This window comes from Lygodium microphyllum, chromosome 8, assembly GCF_053477565.2.
Source record: "Lygodium microphyllum isolate KBCC chromosome 8, Lygodium_microphyllum_v1.1.10, whole genome shotgun sequence".
Taxonomy (NCBI): Eukaryota; Viridiplantae; Streptophyta; class Polypodiopsida; order Schizaeales; family Lygodiaceae; genus Lygodium; species Lygodium microphyllum.
Window position 1 is genome coordinate 5,102,732 of NC_141142.1, and position 23,966 is coordinate 5,126,697.

The 23,966-nt window shown below is 39.9% G+C and overlaps 1 protein-coding gene across 3 annotated transcripts in view; it reads left to right on the top strand.

Moving 5' to 3' along the window:
- The first annotated feature begins 6,044 nt into the window (after positions 1-6,044).
- The window catches only part of LOC148031923 (monooxygenase 2-like), an 81,245-nt gene continuing 63,323 nt past the window's right edge, over positions 6,045-23,966 (top strand). The window contains exons 1-4 of one of the 3 annotated variants that reach the window (XM_087682509.1): positions 6,045-6,724; positions 7,137-7,283; positions 7,778-7,840; positions 8,148-8,313. In XM_087682509.1, coding sequence (XP_087538635.1) covers positions 6,435-6,724; positions 7,137-7,283; positions 7,778-7,840; positions 8,148-8,313 — 666 coding nt within the window. In that variant the 5' untranslated portion in view covers positions 6,045-6,434. Of the gene's footprint in view, positions 6,756-6,895; positions 7,284-7,777; positions 7,841-8,147; positions 8,314-23,966 lie in introns of all 3 variants that reach the window. The other 2 variants (XM_087682511.1, XM_087682510.1) reach the window with 2 other exon arrangements.

Sequence of the window (23,966 nt, forward strand, 5' to 3'; positions counted from 1 at the left end):
TCTCTTTGACCAGGACTGAAATGACTTGATTTCTTGTTATTTGTGGATGCTAGATGCTTGATTTTATGGTTGAATTGATGTGAATGATAGACTTGAATTGCGTTTTGAAGTATTTTAGGATAGATTGAATGTTTTTTAGAAGCCCGTGATGATTTTTGATTGAGTTATGATGTTATGTTAGATTCTATGGTATGTTTGATTGGTTTTATTGTGCCTAAACAATGATTGTTTGAACCAGTTTTCTTTCTTTTTTAGAGGTTGAGATTGTGAATGATTGGACTTGAGTATGGTTGAATATGTTTTGAATGATTTTTATGAGTATGAATGGTTTTCGTTCGACTTATGAGGTTTTACCATATGTTGATCTTCTGTAGTGTTCTCTTGAGCTTCTGTATGTCTTTTATAATATTTTCTTTACTTTTGTGAATGTTCTATCAAATGATTATTTAGCTTGGGAAAGTTTTTCAATCTTCGAAAGAGAAGAATAAAAGCCCAAAAGATTTCAAAGGAAGTGAACATGTAATTGATGAAAACTTGAAGTGAAGGTAGAAGTGCCAGTGTAGTGAGCTCTGAAAGGTCAATGTAGTGTCTCTAGTGCCTCTTCAAATAAAATATACCTTTTGGAGGGAAATCGCATGACCAATAGAGGATTATTGAGTGTTATTATATTCTATTGCAAGTGTCTATGATATATGAGTGATTGAGAGTGTGATTGAGAGAGAAAGATAGTCATTTCAACGGTTGAAACTATGTATTTGTGAGAGAGATTGAGAGATGAAGAACAATAAATCATGATGAATGAAGTTTATGTGATTAATTCCATTCAAAATTGAATATATATTTGTGTTTTCTTGGTAGTTGAGGCATAATAGTGAAGATATGTTGAAGATAAATCCGTGGGAGATTCATTCTATCATGTTCTATAGAGTTGTTCTTGTTGTTTCTCTTGTTTGGCAATATGTAGTGGTGAAGATGTTGCTTGTTGATGATACAAGATAGATTTTCTAAAAGTATTTTCCCCATTTCCTTGGTGTTCTTTATAGAGCTCCACTCTTGTTGTCCCCAAGGCATTGGGATTCATGTGTACTTTTGCTAAAATTTTCCTCCAACTATCCATTAGGTCTCCAAAAAGGCCCTTCAATGTGATTGAGAGTTGTTCCTGTTGCTCTTATTGTTTCTCTTGTTTGGCAATATGTAATGCTGAAGATGTTGCTTGTTGATGATACAATTTAGATTTTCTAAAAGTATTTTCCCCATTTCCTTGGTGTTCTTTATAGAGCTCCACTCTTGTTGTCCCCAAAGGCATTGGGATTCCTGTGTACTTTTGCTAAAATTTTCCTCCAACTATCCATTAGGTCTCGAAAAAGGCCCTTCAATGTGATTGAGAAAACCACTAGGGTTGTTAGCAACTTTTCCCCTTGCAAGCCCCAACTACGACAAATTTTCTCACTCTCCTCTTCCAGGATCACGATCATGAGGACTACCCATGGGGTATCCTGATTCTAGGACTCGAGATAGCAGTTTTTGGCCTTGAGAGCATCCGCCTCTATCTCAAGGCTGATCATCTAGAGACCTCCTTCCTCCTTGTCATTTTTTAGACTATGAAAGCTAATCGGAGCTAGATAACAAGATTTATATTGCTTACCCCAAATGAATTTCCCTATGACGGCATCCCATTCCCTTTTGTTTGTCTTATTCCATTTAATGATGGGCAAGTAGAATCTGATCATAAGGAAGATGAAGACCTCTAGGATCTTTAACCAAACATGAAGGAGTCAAGATGAAGAGTTCCATTAGCTTCTTTTTTAGCTTATTCAATATACTCAATTTGTATGTAGCCTTTCATTTGTCTCTAATCCTATCAAGTATTTGAGATACCCAAAGGTATCCCCTATGTTCATTGTCTTTCCTTGCCATCTGAGGGCACTCAAAAAGTCCTTTATTACATTGACTAGTTGAGATCCACCCCTAAATTGATGGCCAATCCCATGGCTTTCTCAAAAATCCATAGCACTTGCATAGATTTCATGAGGTTCTGTTTGATGGCTTCCACGATCATGAGTAGGTCATTTGCTTATCCATGTCCCCAAGAGTTGTTTTCCTTTGTACTTCAATCTCTCCATAAGAGGAAAGCTACATTAGTAATCTTTCCACATAATCCCATTTCCAACATAGTCATTTCAATGAATTCCCATGTGATTTTATAAAAAACATTTTTGATGTTGATGTGAAAGTAGATCAACTTTTGGCTAAGTTGGTGCTAGTCTGTGTGGTAAGGATTATACATTATTTAGTATGGAGTGGCCTCTGATAAAACTGTATTGCTCTACATTGATGTGTCTATGTAGAAAGGGGCTAAGCCTTACAACAATGGCCTTTGTTAGCATCTTATATGAAGTGCCTACGAGAGATATGGGTCTCTATTGCCTGATTTTAAAGCATTGCGGTTGTTTCATAATCAACGTGATAATGCTTTGAGTCTATGAATCAAGTAACGTCCTAGTTCCTAGAATTAGTTAATGAGTCTTATGATTGGATCTTTCAAGTATAGCCAAACATGCAACATCAATTCCATAGTTATGTCATCATGGTCTAGGGATTTGTTATTGCCTAGGTCCTTCAAAACCTACTCCAACTCCCCCTCTAAGAAGCTACTATGAGCTTGTGATTGGTGATCCTCCTATCTATAAACCCTAGCATCTACTCACAAGCATGTGGATCTAAGGATCCCTCCATTTGATAGATCATAGCATAGAACTCCTAGCATAGGTTGGCCACCTCTAGCAGTCTAGTGGTCCACAAGCCATCATCCCTATCTAGTGCTCTCATGCTCCCCCTATTTGTTTTCTTTTCAAGCTGTCAACGAACTCTTTGGACATGCATTGTGGGTCCCCAACTAGGTGCTTGTTGAGGAAAGGCTCATTTTCTCCATTTCCCTTTACCATGGCAGCATGCCTGATAAGTTGCACCTTCTTCATAGTGCACAACTCCTACCCAAGATTTGTGGCTCCTTTCTTGCTGCTCAAAAAAGTTACGTATGACATTTTCTACCCATGTTAGCTCCTTTCTTTCCTTGTTACAAAGCCAAATCCCTTGTAGTTGGATACATTATTGCAAGGTAAAGATGAAGTTATTCCAGGCGGTAACTTTTTCAACATACATCTCCTCTTCGAGTTTTTGTATTGCTCCTTACAACATGTAATCAAAGTGGGCTTGTGAGTACTGCCTCTCGTTGGCCACCAGCCATCTTTTCTATCATGCCACCTACATATTTCAATCACTCTAAGAGTTAATCATATCAAATAGTGATCAGAGATGATATATTGGTAATCTACCTTGGTGTAGTTGGGAGTGAAACTTTGTGGTCGAAGGTGTACCAAGGGTCTAGGTGTGCCCAGTAGCTTGGGCTGCTACATGAGTTGTAGGACACATTTGACTCTGATCATTAGCATGGCAGTAGTCCTTTAGGTCCACCAACTCCAATGCATCTTCTAGGTTTGTGCCCAAGCTTCCCATTACTTGCCTTCTAGGAGAGCCACCTCCAAGTAGGCATCCCGATTGTTGACTACCATTTTGAAGTCTCCTCCAATGAGTGTTCTCCCTAATCTTAGGGGCTACATCTGTCTCTACATCTATTCTTTAGATCCAATATCATTGAAGGTGTAGATATTGATAACTGTCAATGGGGTCCCCATCCAATCAATCGATACTACACGCCATCTACCTTCTTGGAGCATTCTTCCAAGTTTTGCAAGAGCTTTGGTTGCCACTCCTCCTTTATCAATGTTTAGCAACCTAATGCTTTTCCTTCTATGCCACTGTAGAAGCATCTATATGATCCATGGGTAAAAGTCTTCCCACTTCTACTATGTAGCTTGTGTTCCTAGATCCGTACAACATCCGATTGGTGTTGGTTAAGCCATCGCCAAATAAAGCTTCTCTTGACCTCATGCCTAATGCCTTTGGCATTCAGAGTCACGAGCTTAAATTCTTTAGTTTCCACCATCATTCTTGCCATTCTCATTATGAGCTTTTGCAAAGCCCCTGTTGTCATTCTCCTAGCCAAGATGATCCTTCATGCACTCTTTGCACCTTCACTCCAATCCCAGCCTACATTGGTCCTTGCATCAAACTAGTCAAAACCATACACATTGAGTGTGTCATTGATTCTTCTAGTTGAGAGAAGTTGGATTTTGGCATTGATTCCAAAGTATTCCCTATCGAGATGATCCAAGGGGATCCTATTGAGGTTAATAAAGGCATTAGCCCTACCTTGATTGTGCTTTCATATTGTTGCGTTTTGCCAAATTTTTTTGACAAGGAATGCTTGGTTCTCCAACTTCTATGGTGTTGCATTGTCCCCTTCTTACTCTTTGTCCTTATCTGTTTAGTGCTGCACTAGTTGCCATTCATCTTCTTTACCTTGATGGTTCTCTCTGTCGGCTCCACTGGGTTTTGCTAATTTGGGTCCCTCTCCCTTGCCATTTTGGCCTAGGATTGGTTTTTTGGTTTACTTCCATGCTACTCTTCATCTTGCTTCTCTTGTGGGCATTCTCTATAATAATGACCCCATTTGCCACACATGTAACATCCCCCAACAAATTTGCTCCAAACGAGCCATTGGTTGAGGGAGATGACTATAGGCATGTGTAGCTATTCTTGTATGGACTAGTGGCAAGGGGAGGGATGTATAAGGTGTTGCTTAATCTCTTTGATTTCTTTGGCAAGAGATTCAAGAGATAGGCTAGGAGGTATGGCAGCTCCCAGACAGGGCACTCCTTGTGTAGATAGTCTCTACCAATATGCACTAGGTGCCAAGGCACGATGTTGAAAATATTCAAGCCCTAGAATAGGATGCCTCTCTCTAGTAGCTTCTTCATTGCTTCTATGTAATTCACAATGATTTCAAAGAACCCACGTCCTCCATAATAGATTTGGTCAACTTTTCCTTCTCCTTTGAGTAGTGTGTTGAACTAGATGACTATATCCATTGGCATTGGGGGATTTTGAGTGAAAAAACCCAAGATGGCTCTTAGGCTTCGAAGAATAGGGCATTCTCATTGACGTTCTCTGCATCCATAATAATTTTCTTGCCAGTGCCTTCCATGTTCTCCTCCAAACTTTTGGAGAGATTGGATGTCACTATCTCAAAGATGATTTGAGGGTTTGCTTCCAGCTATTGCATGTAGTCCTCCTTAGAGACTTCACTCGGCACTGCGGTGCTAAAGGTTTCTCCCTCCCTTGCTCTCTTGGCCATCTCCTCTTCATGCAATGGATCTGGGCTTCTCTTCCTCTTCAAGGCTGTCCTTGTATCGTTTAATGATGTTGCTCCCTTCTCCATTCTCCTCTATGCTCTCTGACATCTTAACATCCTCTGTGGATGCAACCTTAATATAGTTCACGAGCTTGCAAGCTAGACTCCATGACTCGAGTTGCATGGAGGTATGCCACTTCGTGTTCCTTGCACATCAATAGTAATGGCCTCAAGTGGGAGTTAGGGCATTAATTGAGCTCAGTTAATGAGACGTCGTTAATCCTTACTTGCCATTCAACTTTTCTACTCCCTTCTTTTGGCTTGTATTCTTTATTGTAGTATGAGAGAGAGAGAGAGAGAGAGAGAGAGAGAGAGAGAGAGAGAGGCCTATGGTTGGAACCACATTGGATTGCTACATGATGATCTTGACAATAATTGAGAAATCTTATGCATACCATTTGACTAGATACTTGCATAAGATGCATGAATGACTTGAATGCATTTAGTACTTTCATGAAACAATCTTCAAAGTTACATTGTTTTTATATGGTCACAACAAGAGAGGAAGGAAGCTCTTCAATAGCAATCACATATTGAACACCAATAGTGTCACTTTTATTGAAATTCAAAAACAAATCTATAATGCTACTAGAGATTAGAAAGAAAGAGACAACACAACAAACGTAGAGGACAAGTGCTCACGTCGGTTGTCCGTTCAAATATCAACGTTTTGGCATCTGTAAAACGACGTTGAAAGAATTGCTAGAAAATCTTCGCATGTGACCTCTCTCGAGTCCGACTCCCGAGTCTGGAGACCTCAGTTATAGCTGCGAAAGCAAACTATAGACTGGCTGTACGCACGATGCCGCTTTCTTGGGACTATTAATTTTACCTTCTGGGGGCGGGGGAACTTGGAAGGAAATACAGAGATCTTCATGAGTAAGTCGGGACGACTAAGCTACCCAGGCTCCCTTTGGAGAAACTGTTCTCGCTGGCAATGCTTCTGCAGTTCCCTCGTCAGCCATGCGGCTAATTAAATTGCTGAATGGAAAATGAAAGGCCGTTCACAAATTTTATATAGACACAGAAGAGAGAGAGAGAGAGAGACGAAGAAGAAGAAGAAGACGACGAAGAAGAAGAAGAAGAGGGCTAGAGAGAGAGAGAGATCAGATCGCTCAAGATGGCACTTGATATCTCTCATCCTCGTGCCGCCAGCTCGCAGTTGATGATGCTACTTAATTGGAAGCAGCCAGTGCACTCACACTCTCATCGACACGAGCTGGCTGCGGCTGCTTCAAGACGGCGGCCACTGCAGCAGCTGCGCTATGCATCAAAATACCATGTCAATAGCGTGGTTGCATCGAGCTGCATTCCTATATTGGCTGACACGAGGACAACGTCCCTGCTGCACGACGTAGTGATTGCAGGTGGTGGGATTGCAGGCCTGGCCACTGCTCTTGCTCTGCACCGGTACAAGTTACAACTAAGTAAATTTATGATTGTACGTCCTCCATTTCGAATTATTTTGTCTTGAGATGGTACCTGCAATTGCAGGCACATGTAATAATTAGTTGGATGTTGAATATTGTGATATACTATATGCCCAGCGAACCACGTTTATCCAGTGTCTTGTGTACTCAGCTGTCATTCTACAAAGTAGCGCAGCTATGACTCATGAGCTACTTAATCAAGGGTACTGGCCATTTAATTTGGCATGAATTGAAGCCTCCCGAGACGAAATATCAAGCCATGGGGCGCACGCGCACACACATAATTTGCTAAGTTTTTCGTAAATCTTTGTGTTGACGCCAATGCGATACAATTATGCATTGACATTTAAGAACTGCTTATAATTTCCTATCAATGGTATGATTTGTGGTAGGGGCGGAATCAAGTCGGTTGTGTTGGAGCAGTCCCCGTCTCTGAGGCGAACCGGGACGGCTGTGGCTGTATGGACGAATGGTTGGAAAGCCCTTGATGCCCTTGGCATTGCAGATGGCGTTCGGCATAAATTTCAGAAGCTATCTGGGTAAACAACATATGATCTACTCCCTTCCTTGTTTTGTTATAATAATATGTACGCACTGGTGTGACCTTTGTCATGTGAATGCATCAATGGATTATAGAGGACATAAGTGATTTGGCCATCCGTCTTCTGAATCAGACTCTCACCAATTTCAACTACCTGCTATCGTCCCTTCTCACAGTGCTCTATGCCATTGGTAGATTGTCCTTTAGTCTCCCTTTAGTGTTCAAAAAACAAGAGTGCATGATGTGTGCTGGTTTTTCTTTTGCTGATCTTGTGATAAGAATGCAAGCCTTAAAATAAAAAAGGAAAAGGAATGGGGTTTAAGAAGTCTACTGCAAAATATTAGTTAGCTAGGGGTAACTTTTCCCTCAAGAAGAGGCTAAATCCCCCTAAGTGTACTATAACAATATGCCCTAATTTCACATAATGCTAATATCATTTGATTTTAACATTGAGGTATGAAAGATGCATGATTGCATTGAACATTTGAGCAGGATCGAGTTTTACACAATCGATGGTTTCAATTTAGCGGATCTAAACTTCCCAACTGGAGAGAGGTAACAAACTCATCTTTTTCCTTTTGAGTATCTTGATGATTCATTATGTTAATGTCATGCCAACCCACAACTAGATTTATGTTGACAAGTTATTAATAATTACAAGTGTATATACGATCAATAAAACATCAATACAATAATCTCAAGTAGAAAAGTTAAACCAAGTAAATGTGGTTGGGTAGAATAAAGATTCAATGGTAATGGGTAGCTTGTTGTTGTGTGATAATGTTTGTGGTTGTGTGATATAGGTAAGGTTCTAATAATTACACATGGGATCTAAGATAGTGGAATATATTTCATTTACCAGGGCTGTTGAGATGCGTTCAGTTGATAGACAAGTCTTGCTTGAAGCGTTGGTAGACTCCCTTCCTACTGGCACTGTTTGCTATGACACTCGAGTTGTGGATTTTCGCAAATCAAAAGCAGGTTACACTATAGTTCAACTTCAAGATGGCTCAACCAAGCATGCAAAGGTGATTTTGTGTGATCCAAAAAGTGTCTTATTAGAACCTAATAAGAGCATGTACTACTCTGTGTGTGTGTGTGTGTGTGTGTGTGTGCGCGCGCGCGCGCGCACGCACTACAAAGACCTATAACTTAAAAGTACCTTTAACTTAGAACTTTTAACTAGAAGTTTTCAAGGATTCTTTAAGTTAAATTACATGTGTTTTCCATGTTTAGAGCTAAAAATTGTCCTTTAAAATTCAAAAATTACTTTAAAAAATTTGCAATTCCTTTCACACTAAACCTTGGTTTTTTGTGAATATTAAGATGACTCAATCATGTCATACTAGCTATATACGACTTTACAACAAACATAACAAGCTAGACAAAAGCAATTGGCATCCTTAAGGACATTAGAATTTTTTACACCATAGATTAAGACTAAACCCCACTAATATGGTAACCCATTAGTGATGTTACATGGCTACTCAAGAGGGAAGGATACATTAGCCTATATGCCTTGTCGCCAATGCTATTGAGCTTAACCAACAACATTCGTGAAAATTTGGTGTTTTTGTCGATTGAATTTACATAGTTGCTCCTAGTATTTGATAGTTTTATGCTCTTGTCAAAGAATGATAAGGTTTAAGAGTCATAGGGCTTGAATTTGAAGGTTTTAGAAGCATTAAAGGGGGAAGGGGGGATATTACTTATTCGTTATTATTAGGTTCTTCAATATTTGAATATCTTCATATCTCATTGCTTCAGTAATTGACAATGTTGGCCAATCAAAAAGTCTGCAAGAGTCTTGTATATGGTCATGTATATTTAACTTCTTTACATTTGTTGGCTTTAACAATTGAGAACTTCAGAAAATCTAAAAATCACCAAGTGACCAAGGAATATTTTACTACTTTATATCTATACATTCTCAATGTTGATAACTTTGGCCAATCAAAATTTGCCAAGAGTCTTGCATATTTTATTCTTGATCTTCCACAACATAAAAATGTCATCATCTCACCAAGTTTATAACCAAACTTGTGAACATTTCTTAGATCGCTAAATGAACAACATAATGCTTTTCCAAGTGGACTATCGCATTGCATCAAACTAGTACTAACTTGACCAATAATAGTGCTTGGACCACCATCCTAATGCTTGACAATCCCCTAAGGCAATGCATGAATAGCTTGGTTGGGTGATTGCTCAAACATAGTGACCTATCTAACATTTAATAATGAGAATACGTGTACATGCTACACATTTATAACTTATCTAGAATTTCTATATAAGGTTGTTTTTAAAGTGGATTAGAGATCCTCTTAATTTCTAGTTTATTCAATGTTAGTGTGACACAAACTAGGACTTGGACTTAACAATGCTAGGGACCACTTTTGTCCATGTAAGGGATGGCTGATTGGTTAATTAGCTAGTCCTAGAGCAATTCGAGTGTGTCATTTAGTGCAATCCATGTTCATGTAGAGTAGTCAATGTAAAGCAAGTACCATTATAGTCTTGTTGCCCTTTGTTGGACATGTAAATTTTGATAAGTGGATATTAATGACACTTGAACCTCTAGAATCAAGCATTTGAAAGGAGATCCAAGGAGTTGTTGTGGTGTAAGATACGAGATGATACAATTGCGATGTTTAAGATTGATGATATGATCAAAATATATTACACTCCAAATTTAGATTACAATTAAGACAAGTTACAATATTATTATTATTCAAATAAAATGGAAGCTTTTTGCATATGGATAGTCATACCAAAAAGTAAGTACTTGGATAGTCATAGGACTTAGTCATAGAGCTATGGCTTCACTGTGTAGTAGATTTAATACATTTCCATCTATGACATGGCTATGGCCATTTGATTCAATTGTTGTTTCTTGAATTTCTTGTTATTTTAATTCATTCTAGGCTAAGTCCATTTCAATGGTATCAGAACCTTGAATTTGATTCTTGGCAAGGCTGTTTTCAAGCCTAGATTTGGTTACCAACACCATCTAGGGTGACTCGAGTTCAATATTTGGCTACTAGACATAGTATAGTTTAAACTATGACTAGTCGGGGTTCCTTGCAGTTAAACTAAAACAATTTTGGAGCTTTGGGAGAAGATCTAAAGAAGAAATGGGGGGAACATGGATATTATGGCAACTTGTGGACAAGAAGAGGCCCATTTTGAAAGTTCCAAGCCTAACTAGGGTTATACACAATTTAGGATAAGCTTAAATAGGGATTACTTTTGTTAAATAAGGGTTTCTTTTTCCTCTCTCAACTTGATCTCAAGTTTCCATGGATGATTCTTGATCATATCTTCCTTCCTTGTGCTTCTACCATAAGAAAGTATTGTCTAGCATGACTCCTGATTTCTTCACAACCTGATGAAGCACCATATTACTAAGGTAAAATGCCACATGTGCAAGCTACCATTCAATGCATTTTGCACCAAAATTCCTACCCATCTGATGCCACGACTACTATTGATTGACTTGCCCATGGTAATGTTATCCATAATCTCCTCTTCATGAAGCTTTGTGACTTCTAATGTAAGCAAGAGAGAGTACAAACTATAGGAAGCTTGACCCTTGGCATTCAAGCTACATATGGTTGGACAACAAGTCATTTATCCATAAAATCTTTCATCAAGCTTGAATAAGCCTCTATTCTAACTCTTTACTCTCTTCTTTGAAGCATTAGTCATTATTTCACTCTTGTTAGACATTCGTGAAACTCCAAACCCTAACCATGGCAGTTTCAAGACAACAATGAATTTGGGTAATTTCTTGAAGATTTGAGAGGGCTTTTGTGCTCTTTGGTTTCTAGAAGGTGAAGATAAGCTTCTATATACAATATAGACTCGACATTGATGCATTTGGACAAGTTTTAGAGGATTCTTATTCTCTAATTTGGGAAAAAAAGGCAGCCACAAAATTCTTCAAAATTTGTGGCTGATTCATGGGGATTATGATGTGTTTTAACTCTGAGCATCAAGTACAAGGCCTTTCCATCAAGATTGATCCAACATTGTAGCAATAGATATTGACTCGTAGCATTTCTTTCTTCTTGAATACTTGGGCAGCTATGGATTACTAAAATTACTTCTTGATCTAGACAAGGATTGAGGCATCTTTTGAAGCTTTGGACTAATCTTCATCAATAATTGAAGCATCCCTTGATGCTTTGAATTAATCTTTAGGTCTACTTGAAGGCATTGGATCAAATTCACGGATATGTGATCATTCTTCAGTTAATGTAAGTAATTATGGATCAAGATTGGTATTCGACTTGAAGCCACTTGAAGACTTCAAGTGGACTCTTAATCAATGGGAAACTTATATAGAGCTCCCATCAACTATCTTGAAGGCATCTTATCTATTTCAGTAATCCACATCAACTTCAAGTATCAAACAAGGTATCATCTACTCATTTTTAATCTCACCAATTCCAATTGTTGAGGCTTAGCCAATGTTGAAGGCAGGGTTGAATTTAGTATGTCCTCTTTGCTTGATTGATAAATCTAGTCCACTTATACTGAAAATTGAATACCTATTCATTGTTGATTGAGTCTCTATCATACAATGATAGGTAATTCAACCCTTTAGCTTGATTCCAACATTGATTTCTTTCATGATGGAGACATGCATAATGGTACATTTCAATCTAAAAATTTCAGCGAATTCTTGCTCATGTGATTGCCTAATCTCTGAAATTTTGATTTCTTGTGATCCTTTACATTGAAATACCCAAGAAATTGTAAAAGGTGAGTTTAGTATATCAATGAGTCACTGATTACTAAAGGTAAAACTTTCTTAGCCCTCTTCATTTCATTCAATTTTCAATTACTGCATCTCATTGAGTACCCAAAGCCTTATTTCAACAGTGTAAAGTATCCTTGCCTTCTAAAACACTAGCTTTGCAATGTATACATACCAACCAAGGAAAAAGGTCAAATCCAAATGAGATAGCATGGCAAAATGAGGTAACTCTCCCTTGCAATTTAGGACTCCATAGGGGTACACAACCTAGCATGGAAGGAACTTTGCATGCCTTTCAGAGTTTCAGAGCCCATTTAGATGCCCCGTATGCCATTTTATCCCTCATCACAGGTGGAGGACTATGCAAGACCACTTACGATACAGTGGATGAAGATTGAAGATCATTGGGAAACAAAGCACTAAAACATGGTGAAAGAGGGTAGTGAACTTAAAGAAATTGCAAGTTTTTATATGTTTACTGATATTTTACAGGTGGATACATGGTATTTGAAGGGTGCACATATTGTACTTCAATGGGCATAGCTATACAATGCATACCAATGGTCAAATGTGACAAACAGGGCAATTACAGGGTCAAATAGGTTGTTATCATAGTTTGGACAATTACAAAAAAGTAAAATTAAGAATTAGTTATTTTAATTTTGACATAGAATTCTTGTACTCATTACGTAGAGGACTATGCAAGCATAGATTTTAATCAAAAAAATTTGGCAATTGAAGTGTGGAGAAAAAGTTATGCCCATTTTTCTAGCAATTGGTCATTAAAAAATAGCTCTTGGATAAATAGGTAGGGTACCTTTTGGTTTGGGACTACTGATCCTTACCCAATTGCAACTTGAAATTTTAGCGAACCTACCTTATCTATTATAGTAAGCTTCATTTTAAGCTCGTAAACACAAGGATTGAAGGAGTACAACTCTTGTTATAGCCCATTTATTGACAGAAAGTCTTCTCTTACTGTATCCATTCCAATGGCTAGGAATAAGAAGAAAGAGAAAATGTTGGAGAGCATAAATGAAGACTTAGTTAAGTATCAAGTAGAGATAAACTCATCCATTAGAGCCACAAATCATGGACAAAAGGATGGTAATGATGGCAATGTTGTACATGAAGAGTCAGAATGGCCAAGAGACCCTATTGATGAGGTACATCTATCTGAAGTGAATGGATCACATGATTCAAACCAATTCCAACAACTTTCTCATAGGATTAAATGCATGAATGAGGATGTCATTCAATTGAACCAAACAATTGATGACAAGTTTGGACAAATGGTCAATCACTTTGAGAAGTTTGGACATCATAATCAATTGTTGGACACTAAGCTTGATCAGATGATCTCCATTCTCAACAAATTGGGTAATAAGTGGTAAAGCACTCCACCTTTCAATGATAATGGGGCCTCACTTCCACATGATAATGTGAAGTCAAGAGTATCTAATCAGTTTATACACTCAATCTATAAGCAAGGTGGTCCATCAAGAGTTAAGGAAACATTTCAATCTCTTTCTAACTCTGGAATAAGGGAAGACAAAATTTTGAATCTTCAAAGGATCATGGATAGTCTGAAAAAGCTCAGCATGCTGGAAAAGAAGAAGACATTCATGAGCATGACTCGTTCTATAAGCAGTTTTATCTATAAAAACCACAGATTCCTAATGCAAGGAATAGGCAAGATAAATATCTTCACTAAGATTCAAGAAGAGAGAACAAAGTTCAGCATGATGATGATCTTGAGGAGATGATTTCTCCTATTTAGCCCCCTCATAGTCATCAGCTATGTGGTACTAACTCACTTGGTCATTACTTTTTTGGCAATAAGAAGAATGGTCAGCAATCCTTTAACAACAACCATGGACTTTCAATATTGGATAATCTCTCTCCAAGGTATCAATCAAGTGGTTTACCCAACAACAAGGGTCATAATTACCACTATGATAGAGAGTACAAAGAGAAAATCGACATACCATAGCTCAAAGAGGACAATCCCTCACCAATAGAGCTTGAAGGATGGATTAATAAATTGGAAATGTATTTCACCCTCTATCCATGCCGCGATGAGGCAAATATTTGCTATGCACCTTTACATTTAGAGGAATACACATATACATGGTGGAGATACATGATGAAAATTAGGCAAGTAATTTCATACATGGAAGGACTTTAAATCAGCTATGACACAGGTTTTTATATCTCTAATGGAAAAAGAAAGGTTGGAAAGCAAGTGGTATGATCTTAGACAGTGAGGCTCTATGGTTAGGGAGTATTCCAGCCAGTTTCTAAACCTTTCCATCTATGTTGAGGGCATTTCTAATTCAACCAAGTTGAATAAGTATCCAAACCTTTTGGTAGAGGTGGAGGCAACAAAGCTTACAAATGTATATGCAGCCATACAGTATGATGAATGCTACAGCCAGAAATAGAGAAGAGAAATGAGATCTTTTTAGCCCAAGATAGGAGCCACTTATCATTCAAACAGTCAACCAGGTTTGGACAACAATTCAACCAATAAAGAGAATCTTATAGACATGAGAATAGGGCTTCAAACACTTTCAATAAGATTCCTACATACCCTACAACATATACTTCCAAGCAAGGGAACAACTTTAGGTATAATGCTCATCCAAAAGGGGACTTCAAGAGAGCTAAAAGTGGAGCTAAACAAGCATCCAATACCATTAGCAGTAAACCCTTCTTTAACGACAAGATAAAAGGACTATGTTTTAAATGTGGAGGACTACCTATCAATAAGCAAGGTTGGAATAGTATTTTTGTTCTGGTTGATCATCATACCAAATCAGCCCATTTTATATCCACCAAAGTCCAATATTTAGCCAAATAAGTGGTAGATCAATTTATGGAAGGAATTTTCAAACTTCATGGTTTACCTATGAAGATTGTTTCTAATAGAGATACAAAATTCATGGGGAGTTTTTGGAAAAGCCTTTACTTTCATGAAAATAAAATTAACTCCAGGTACAACTTACCATCCACAAACCGATGGTCAAACTGAAAGAGTCAACAAGTGGTTGGAAGTCTACTTGCGACACTTTTACCATGACACACAAAATGCATGGGATCATTGGATTCATCGTACAGAGTTTTGCTACAACAACACATACCACATGAGTATACGCATGTCACCCTTTGAGGATTTATATGGCCACAAGGTTCAAGTACCTTTAGTATTGTTTCATGGCTTTATATGAAGTGAATCCCCTTGCTAAAAGGAAGAGCTAGAAAAGATGGAGGCCTTAATTAAGCAATATAAGGAATATATTCGAAAAGCCCAAGAGACTATGAAATCTTATGTTGATGATAAGCAAAGGCATGTGGACATTGAAGAGGGAGAATTGGTCTTCTTGAAAGTATCTAAGTCCCGTTATGATTCTGTTAAGTGTGGACATAATAAGCTTGCTCATCGCTATTATGGTTCGTATCAAATTTCAAGAAAAGTTGGAGATCTTGCCTACCAACTTGATTTGCCTTCAACCACATGTATTCACAATGTTTTTCATGTCTCACAGCTCAAAAACTATATTGGTCCTGATATTCAAGTTCAAGAACTACCTCCCTGTTGGGGTAAAGCGGCCTCCGCCGTGCCACTCCGTGTATTACTACACTAACAGTACCTGCCACTGCACACTGCAGGTGGTGGGCACCCATCACGTCACTTTATTCTTTACATTCATTTTAGTGACTAGTAAATAAAGGAAGGCCCGATCACACATTGTGACTGTTGGAGTTCCCATTTCTTGTCTCTCTCTTTCTTGCTCTTGCTCTCCCACCATAGCTCGCGTGCAAGCTTCGATCCTTCTCACCTTTCAACTGGTATCAGAGCTTGGCTTCCTCTTGCTCGAGCTCGACTCAGTGCTTCTCTACCTTTGCATCGACTCCCTTCATGCATTGGGTCTCCATCCCGGCAGCCATAGCCGATCTCCTGAGCTTTCGACACTCCCCGGCTTCCCGAGCTCCCTCCCGGCATTGTTGGGCTTCTTCAGGGCCTTGCCCTTGAGGTATTGCATCAGAGTTTGAAGGGTTTTACTTCAATTCTCAGTTTTTAACAGGTGGAAGAAGAGGGGCAACCATCATTTTCAAGCTTCAAAGCTCCATATCTCCCTTGCCCTTTGCTTTGGGCATTCATGGCTTTGTGTATGCCCTCTTTGGGGCCTCTTTGAGCCTCCCATCCACACCAACATTGCCACATGGAGCAGCCACTTCCCAGGATAGCCTGCACTAAATTTGCGCCAAATTTTTGCCTGCCTACTCATCACATTTTCAGCCTATATGCCTTGGCTCCTAAATGAGCACTTGAACAATGGTTTCTAGAAGGCATTTGAGCTACTTTGAAAGCCTCTTTAGGCCTTGTGCTTGGCATTGAAGCTTTGGGGCTAACATTCTGTGATTTGGGAGTGTCATTTACTATTATACAGTGCTGGAAACAGGGCAACCACACTTGGCATTGGCATTTGATGCTTATACTCTACTCCGGTTACCTTGTTTGATACCCATATGCGGCCTACATGATGCCTAGTGCCTTGGGAATGTATGCACATGATTATGCCATGATTTTAGCCTGAAATATTGGCTAAAATTTCTCAGTTTTGATAGTCAAACTTGGCTGTAATAACAGTGGGCTGAAGGTACTTTGGATGCTTTGTCACTTACCTATTGGTACCGGATGTATGCTTTGGGATTTGCCATCATGTATCTGACATTTGGGGACGACTTTGAGCTCATGTTTGAATCTATGGAATGTATTTGAGCTACGCATAAGCTTCGTCTTGGTTGGTATTCACTGGCATTTGGATTGACTTGGCATGCTCTTGGACCGCTTATGCCTCATGTCTATGCTTGATAGTTAGGCTTCATACATTACATGCTTTGGTTCGTGATATATGCCGCTTGGTTCGTCTATGCTTTACCGACATTGGGAGCTTTGCCTTGGATGTATTTGAGCATTTCCGACTCAGTTTGATCATTTACTTGGTTGCTATCGGATATCATTGAGTTGACAGAGATCTTATTTTGGGATTATGTATTGCTCATTGGTTGCTTCCATCAGTTGCTTCATGTATGTCATGCTCTTGGGATGCGTATGACACATTGACTTGGTCACTTGTCACTAGTACTTTGTCTTGGGTTACTTGAGCCCTTGAGCTCGTTTGTACGCCTTTTGTGCCAATGGGAGCATCTTGCATGCTTACTTGACCTTGAGCAGGGATTACATGCTATTGGAGCAATTACATGTATTGGAGCAGTCTATGTCATTGAGCAGTTACAGATGTATTGAGACTTTGGGATTATACTCCGACAATTGGATGTTGCATTGATTATATGTCTTGGTTCATAGGATGCTTATGAGCTGAGTCTCAGTTTTGGATCCGCTTTCTTTTGAGTAAACACCTATTTGTGTCAGGTTTTGGCAGTTGCAGGTACATTTTGCCTAGATTGTCTGGGGGTGTGCCTCTTACGAGCAGATGCTATTTGACATCTCTCGGTGTTATGCTCATGTATTTTCACTATCATTTGGCTTTGCTTTGTCCTCTTTATGCCGGCTTTGGACCTAGCATTGTTTAGTTGACATTAGATCCAGTTTTGGGATAGTTTGCTCTCATTATTGCAGTTCTAAAATTTATTACAGCAAGCATTTATTGGTGGACTGAACAGTATTTTTTATGCTGAAATATCCCGATTTGGTGTACCGCACCTAGTATTAAGTGGACAGTATCTTTTGGCACACTCTTCTTGCCATTTGGAGCTCATTTCAGTGGATTTTGGGCATTTTCTGCAGTAAAACAACAAGCAGTTTTAGACTGTCTGTGCATTTCCAGCCTGCATTACTGATAATGCCATATTTAACATCACAAAGTTGGATGGTACCAACTACTCTTATTGGAAGAGTCAAATTTGGCAGGTCTTGGTATAGAAATCTCAGATTAAGCCACTTCGGTTGAGTGGGCAACAGCCTGCAACTATGAACAATGACGACTGGCTTGAACTTGATGAGCTATGCAAGTCCACGATTGTATTGTCTCTCACTGAACATGTACATTATAATGTATTTGAGGAAGCACAGAGTGCATGGGATCTATGGAATAAGATTAAGAATCTTTATGATAAGAAAAGTCCGACGAGTCAGATGTACTGGTTGAAGCAGCTTATGGATCTGCGCATGAAGGATAATGCGACTATGTCTGCTCACTTGAGCCAGTTCCATGCTATACTGAAAAACCTGACTTCGTAGGATATCACCTTTGGAGAGGAAGTCGCTCCTCTTTTCTTGCTTGGGACTCTGAATGAGTCATGGGATGTATTCCTCACTGCCCTATGTGCCTCTAGTGCTACTCTGAAATTGAATGATATTGAGAGTGCTCTTCTGCAGGAAGAGGTTAATCGCAAAAACTTGGATGCCTCTCGTGTTTCACGTGCTTTGACAGTTAGAGGCAGGAATGACATGAATGATCGTGGTCATGGCCGTGGCCGTGACTCGCAGAAGGGTCGGTCTAAATCTTGTGGAAAGTCGCGTATTAAGTCGCGTGGGCGCAATGCTAATGTTACTTGTCATCATTGTGGGAAAAAGGGCCATATCAGACCATAGTGTCATGAGTTGCGCAATGAGAAGCGCAAGGATAAGGGGAAAGAGAAAGTGCAGGAGAAGTCCTCTGATCGCAGCATAGTACTTGCGAAGTCCAGCGTCAAGATTGGGGAAATTAATGTCATGCAAATCGAGGATTCCGATGGCGGTGATGAGTTCATACTTGCAGCTAGTTCTTCTGATGCCTCACACTTGACTGAGACACCTAGTATGTATGCACAGTGCTGGTTATTGGATTTAGGTGCGTCCTTCCATGTGACGCCTTACCGTGATTGGTTTCACTCTTACCGTACCGTATCTGGATCAGTCAGACTTGGAGATGACATGTCTCTTGATATTGTGGGCTGTGGAGATATTCAGTTGCAGTTTTCCACTGGCAGTTCCTTTTTGCTCAGGGATATGCGTCATGTACCTGCGCTTATGGGCAGTCTTATGTCTGCAGGACAGTTGGATGATGCAGGGTTTCATGTCTGTTTTGGGGATTCTGCCTGGAAGATTACCAGAGGCAGAATTGTGCTTGCTAGAGGTGCCAAGGCTGGCAGCCTCTATCCTCTTGTTGTATCTGGGTCTTCTGTAGACCATGTTTTGGCTATGGGTTCTATCCCACATGTATCACTTTGGCATGCCTGTTTGGGGCATATGTCTTTGAAGGGAATGAAAATGTTATCTGGTTTGCAGTATCTTCCGCCTTTGGACTATGGATGTTTTGACTCATGTGATCATTGTCTTTATGGTAAGCAGAATAGGTCTACGCATAAGAAATCGGGTAGGCCATGCATGAGTGAGCCCTTGGCTTTGGTGCATTCAGATGTTTGTGGGCCCATGCCATGTATGTCTGTGGGTGGCGTGAAGTACTTTGTTACCTTCATTGATGATTTTTCTAGGAAAGTGTGGGCTTATCCCATAAAGCAAAAGTTCGATGTCTTGGCAGTCTTTCAGCATTGGCTTGCTCTTGTTGAGAACCAGATTGGGTATAGGCTGAAATGCCTTAAGACTGACAATGGGGGAGAATATGTCTCACGTGCTTTTGAGCAGTTTTGTGATGACAAGGGTATTAAGCGTTAGTTGACCGCCCCTTACACCCCACCCCAGAATGGTTTGGCTGAGTGCATGAACATGACTATTCAGGAGCATGTCTGCTCTATGCTTAGCCATGCAGGCCTACCGCAAAGCTTTTGGGCTGAGGCAGTTAGTACGGCAGTGCATGTCATAAACCGATCGCCTTCTAGTGGATTGGATTTCCAGGTTGCAGAGGAAGTTTGGGCTGGTAAGCCACCCTCTTATGCGCATCTCCGCGTCTTTGGATGTGAGGCATTTTGCCATGTGCCCAGGGACAAGAGAAGTAAGCTGGATCCTAAGAGTGTCAAATGCATTTTCCTTGGTCATGGAGATGCAGGCGAGATGGGTTACCATCTCTGGGATCCGCAGGCGCGAAAAGTCATCCGCAATCATGATGTAGTCTTCCATGAAGACAAGATGCACAGGCAACCTGAGAAGGTGGTTGAGATTCGCAGACTGATCTTTCAGGAGGAGCCTAGAGCTCCTGCACAGCCAGTTGGACAGCCTACAGCTGCAGCAAATGCTCATGGTCAGGGTGTTGGACATGCAACTAGGCAGGCAACAGAGCCTGCAGTGAGACGGTCTGCTAGAGACAGACGTCCACCTGATAGATTTCAACCCTCTATGCATTATGTTTTGGTTATAGATGCAGGAGAGCCTTTCACTTATGATGAGGCTATGCGTAGGGGTGACAGTCACTCTTGGGAGAGGGCTATGTAGTCTGAGATCGACTCCTTGCATAAGAATGAGACTTGGGATTTGGTTGCCTTGCCTAAGGGCAAGAAGGCTTTGCCATGCAAGTAGGTGTACAAGCTGAAAAGTACCCCTGGACACCCCAAGCCGGCATACAAGGCTAGATTGGTAGCAAAGGGTTTTAAGCATGAGCATGGTGTAGACTTTGATGAGGTCTTTTCTCCTGTGGTTAAGATGACCACCCTGCACTTGGTCTTGGCTTTGGTTGCTTAGCTTGACTTAGATCTATATCAGATGGATGTCAAGACGGCTTTCTTACATGGGGACTTGCATGATGAGATCTATATGGAGCAACCTAAGGGATTTGCAGAACCTGGCAAGGAGCACCTAGTGTGCAAATTTTATGGCTTGAAACAGGCACCTAGAGAGTGGTATCATAAGTTTGATGCCTTTATACAGTCACAGGGCTATAGCAGGAGTGCTATGGATCCGTGTCTTTACACGAAGAAAGCCCGTGATGGTTCTTTATTGATTTTGGTACTCTATGTGGATGATATGCTGATAGCAAGGAAAGCTCATGATGAGCTAGATGCTCTTAAGGCTCAGCTCAAGAAGAGCTTTGAGATGAAAGATCTGGGATAGGCCTCTCACATACTTGGTATGCGCATTAGACGCGACATGCATCAGGAACTCCTCTACTTGTCACAGAGGGAGTATATTCATAAAGTCCTTGAGGGCTTCTGTATGCAGGACGTAAAGCCTATTGGCTGTCCATTGCCTTCTTATGTGAAGGTACCACAGGCCGATTGTCCGCAGACAGATGAGCAGAGGGCCGAGATGGCCCAGATCCCTTATGCTTCAGCCGTGGGCAGTTTGATGTATGCCATGATAGCCACTCGTCCAGATATTGCCTTTGCAGTTAGTGTTGTGGCACGCTATATGGCTACACCTGGCAGGAAACATTGGGATGCCGTGAAGGGTATCATGAGGTACCTGAAGGGCATAACAGATATATGTATTTGGTATGGCAACCAGGATACAGGGGTCGTGGGATACACTGACTTCGATTACGCAGGACATGCAGATAGTAGGAAGTCCACTTCTGGCTATGTATTCACCTATGCTGGAGGTGCTGTCTCTTGGATGTCCAGGGTTCAGAAGTGTACGGCTTTGTCTACCACTGAGGCCGAGTATGTTGCAGCCCACTGAGGCTTGCAAGGAGGCCATATGGCTAGGCCGTCTAGTTGCTGACCTTAGGATTGATGCTATACCAACACTGCATTCGGATTTTATGAGTGCCGTTAGTTGGCTAAGAATCCGATCTTCCATGCGAAGACGAAACACATTGAGGTGAGGTATCACTTCATACATGGTGTCGTGGAGGACAAGTCTATTGACCTTGTCAAGATCTCCACTGATGAGAATCCTGCAAATCTGCTCACGAAAAGCCTCACTACTGAGCGCTTTGCCTTCCTCAGGAGATTGATGGGCATTGGATGAGATGTTGCCTTTCCTCATCCCTTGTACCTATGTACAATTGTACTATCTTTTTCTTTTCTTTTCTCTCTCACTAAGGCAGATTCGCCTTTAAGTGGGAGGTTGTTGGGGTAAAGGCGCCTCCGCCATGCCGCCCCGTGTATTACTACACTGACAGTACCTGCCACTGCACATTGCAGGTGGCGGGCGCCTGTCACGTCACTTTATTCTTTACATTCATTTTAGTGACTAGTAAATAAAGGAAGGCCCGGTCACACATTGTGACTGTTGGAGTTCCCATTTCTTGTCTCTCTCTTTCTTGCTCTTGCTCTCCTGCCATAGCTCGCGTGCAAGCTTCGATCCTTCTCACCTTTCACTCCCCCTGATAAGGATGGATTAATCATCTATAAACTCCAAGATTGTTGGCAAGCAAGAGAAGGTTATAAGGAACTACATTATCATGGAATATCTTATTAAATGGAAGGGATTGCCTATGGCAACATGCTTCGTATTCGGAACAATTTCCATGGCTTCTACAAGAGGATACTAGCTCATTGAACATTGAATAGCTTGCCATATAAAATTTTTGCATTCAAAATAATTGGCCTACTAATGCCAGAATTAAATTTTGAAGGCATAAATGGATACTTACTGAAGTATACTTTATTTTTATATCTCATTTGTGTGAAAGTTGAAAAAATGAAGCTAATTGTGAAAAAAATATAAGAGTTTTGAATGCCACAAGCATCAACCAAATGAAATAAGGGATCTTGAGAGTAAGTCAAAATGAAATATACTTGGCCAAAGGAAATAAGGGATCTTGAGAGTAACCCAAAATGAAATATAGAAGCATGGTGACAATTGCCCCAAAGAAGCACTTGGATATTTTGGGAGAGAGAGAGAGAGAGAGAGAGAGAGAGAGAGAGAGAGAGTGTGTGTGTGTGTGTGTGTGTGTGTGCGTGTGGAGGAGAAGGAGCGAAGAAGAAGAATAACAATAAGAATAAGAAGAGAGCTTTTACGTGCTAGTAGTTAACAATGCCAAGCAAGGCCTAAATTTGACGATCTTCATGCATATTTTAGTAAAACAATTTTGCATTTATTAAATGACATGCCTTGTAAAAGATATCTTTCCGATATCATATACAACATATGTAGATTTGTAGAAAGTTTGAGGATTAATCCATATAAATGAAAGGTGCTTCAAAAAACTAGTTATCTACATGAAATATTGGGCATCCTATCAAATTTAGGCTTTCATTATGCATTACAAATAAATATCCACCTATACTATAATATATATATCTATATGATAATACATATATCTTCTAACTATACTATTTATACTATATATTAGGCATTTTGTGCTTAAATTCTCCAGACACTTCGTGTTAGTGTTCTTTCAGTGCTTTGCATGGGGGTTCAAAGGACCAATCTCAATAACAATTAGGGGACTTGGCATCCTAATGCATGTTTTATATGGCAAGAAGGTTCATGGATAGTTCACAAAGAAGCCAATTGCATATGTATGTGTGTGGTATATATATATATATATAAATTAATTTATCTAGTCTCATAAGCTCATCATTTTTCTCTCCTCTCTCTTTTGTCTCTCTTTCTTATCTCTTCTTTCTTTTTCACTCTCCCATCCCTCATATCTTCTTTGACGTCTTCTTCTTCTTCTTCTCTCTCTCTCTCTCTCTCTCTCTCTCTCTATATATATATATATATATATATATATATATATATATATATATATATGTATATATATATATATATATATATATGTATATATATATATATATATCCCTTCTCTTTTTCTTTGCATTTGCATTCAGTGTGTGTGTGCACGCACACATGTATGTGTATATGTGTACACATGTGTGTGTGTGTAATATGCATGTTTCCATTTCTTTGGTCTCATAAGTGTGTGCATCCTCTTCCTTCCTCTCATTCTTTTTCTCTCGGCTCCTTTCTTTTTCTTGAGATCCTTATCTCTCATCTTTTATCACCTCATGTGTGTACCTATACTGTAGGCATATGTCCATGTGTGCCAGTATATGTATATATGTGTT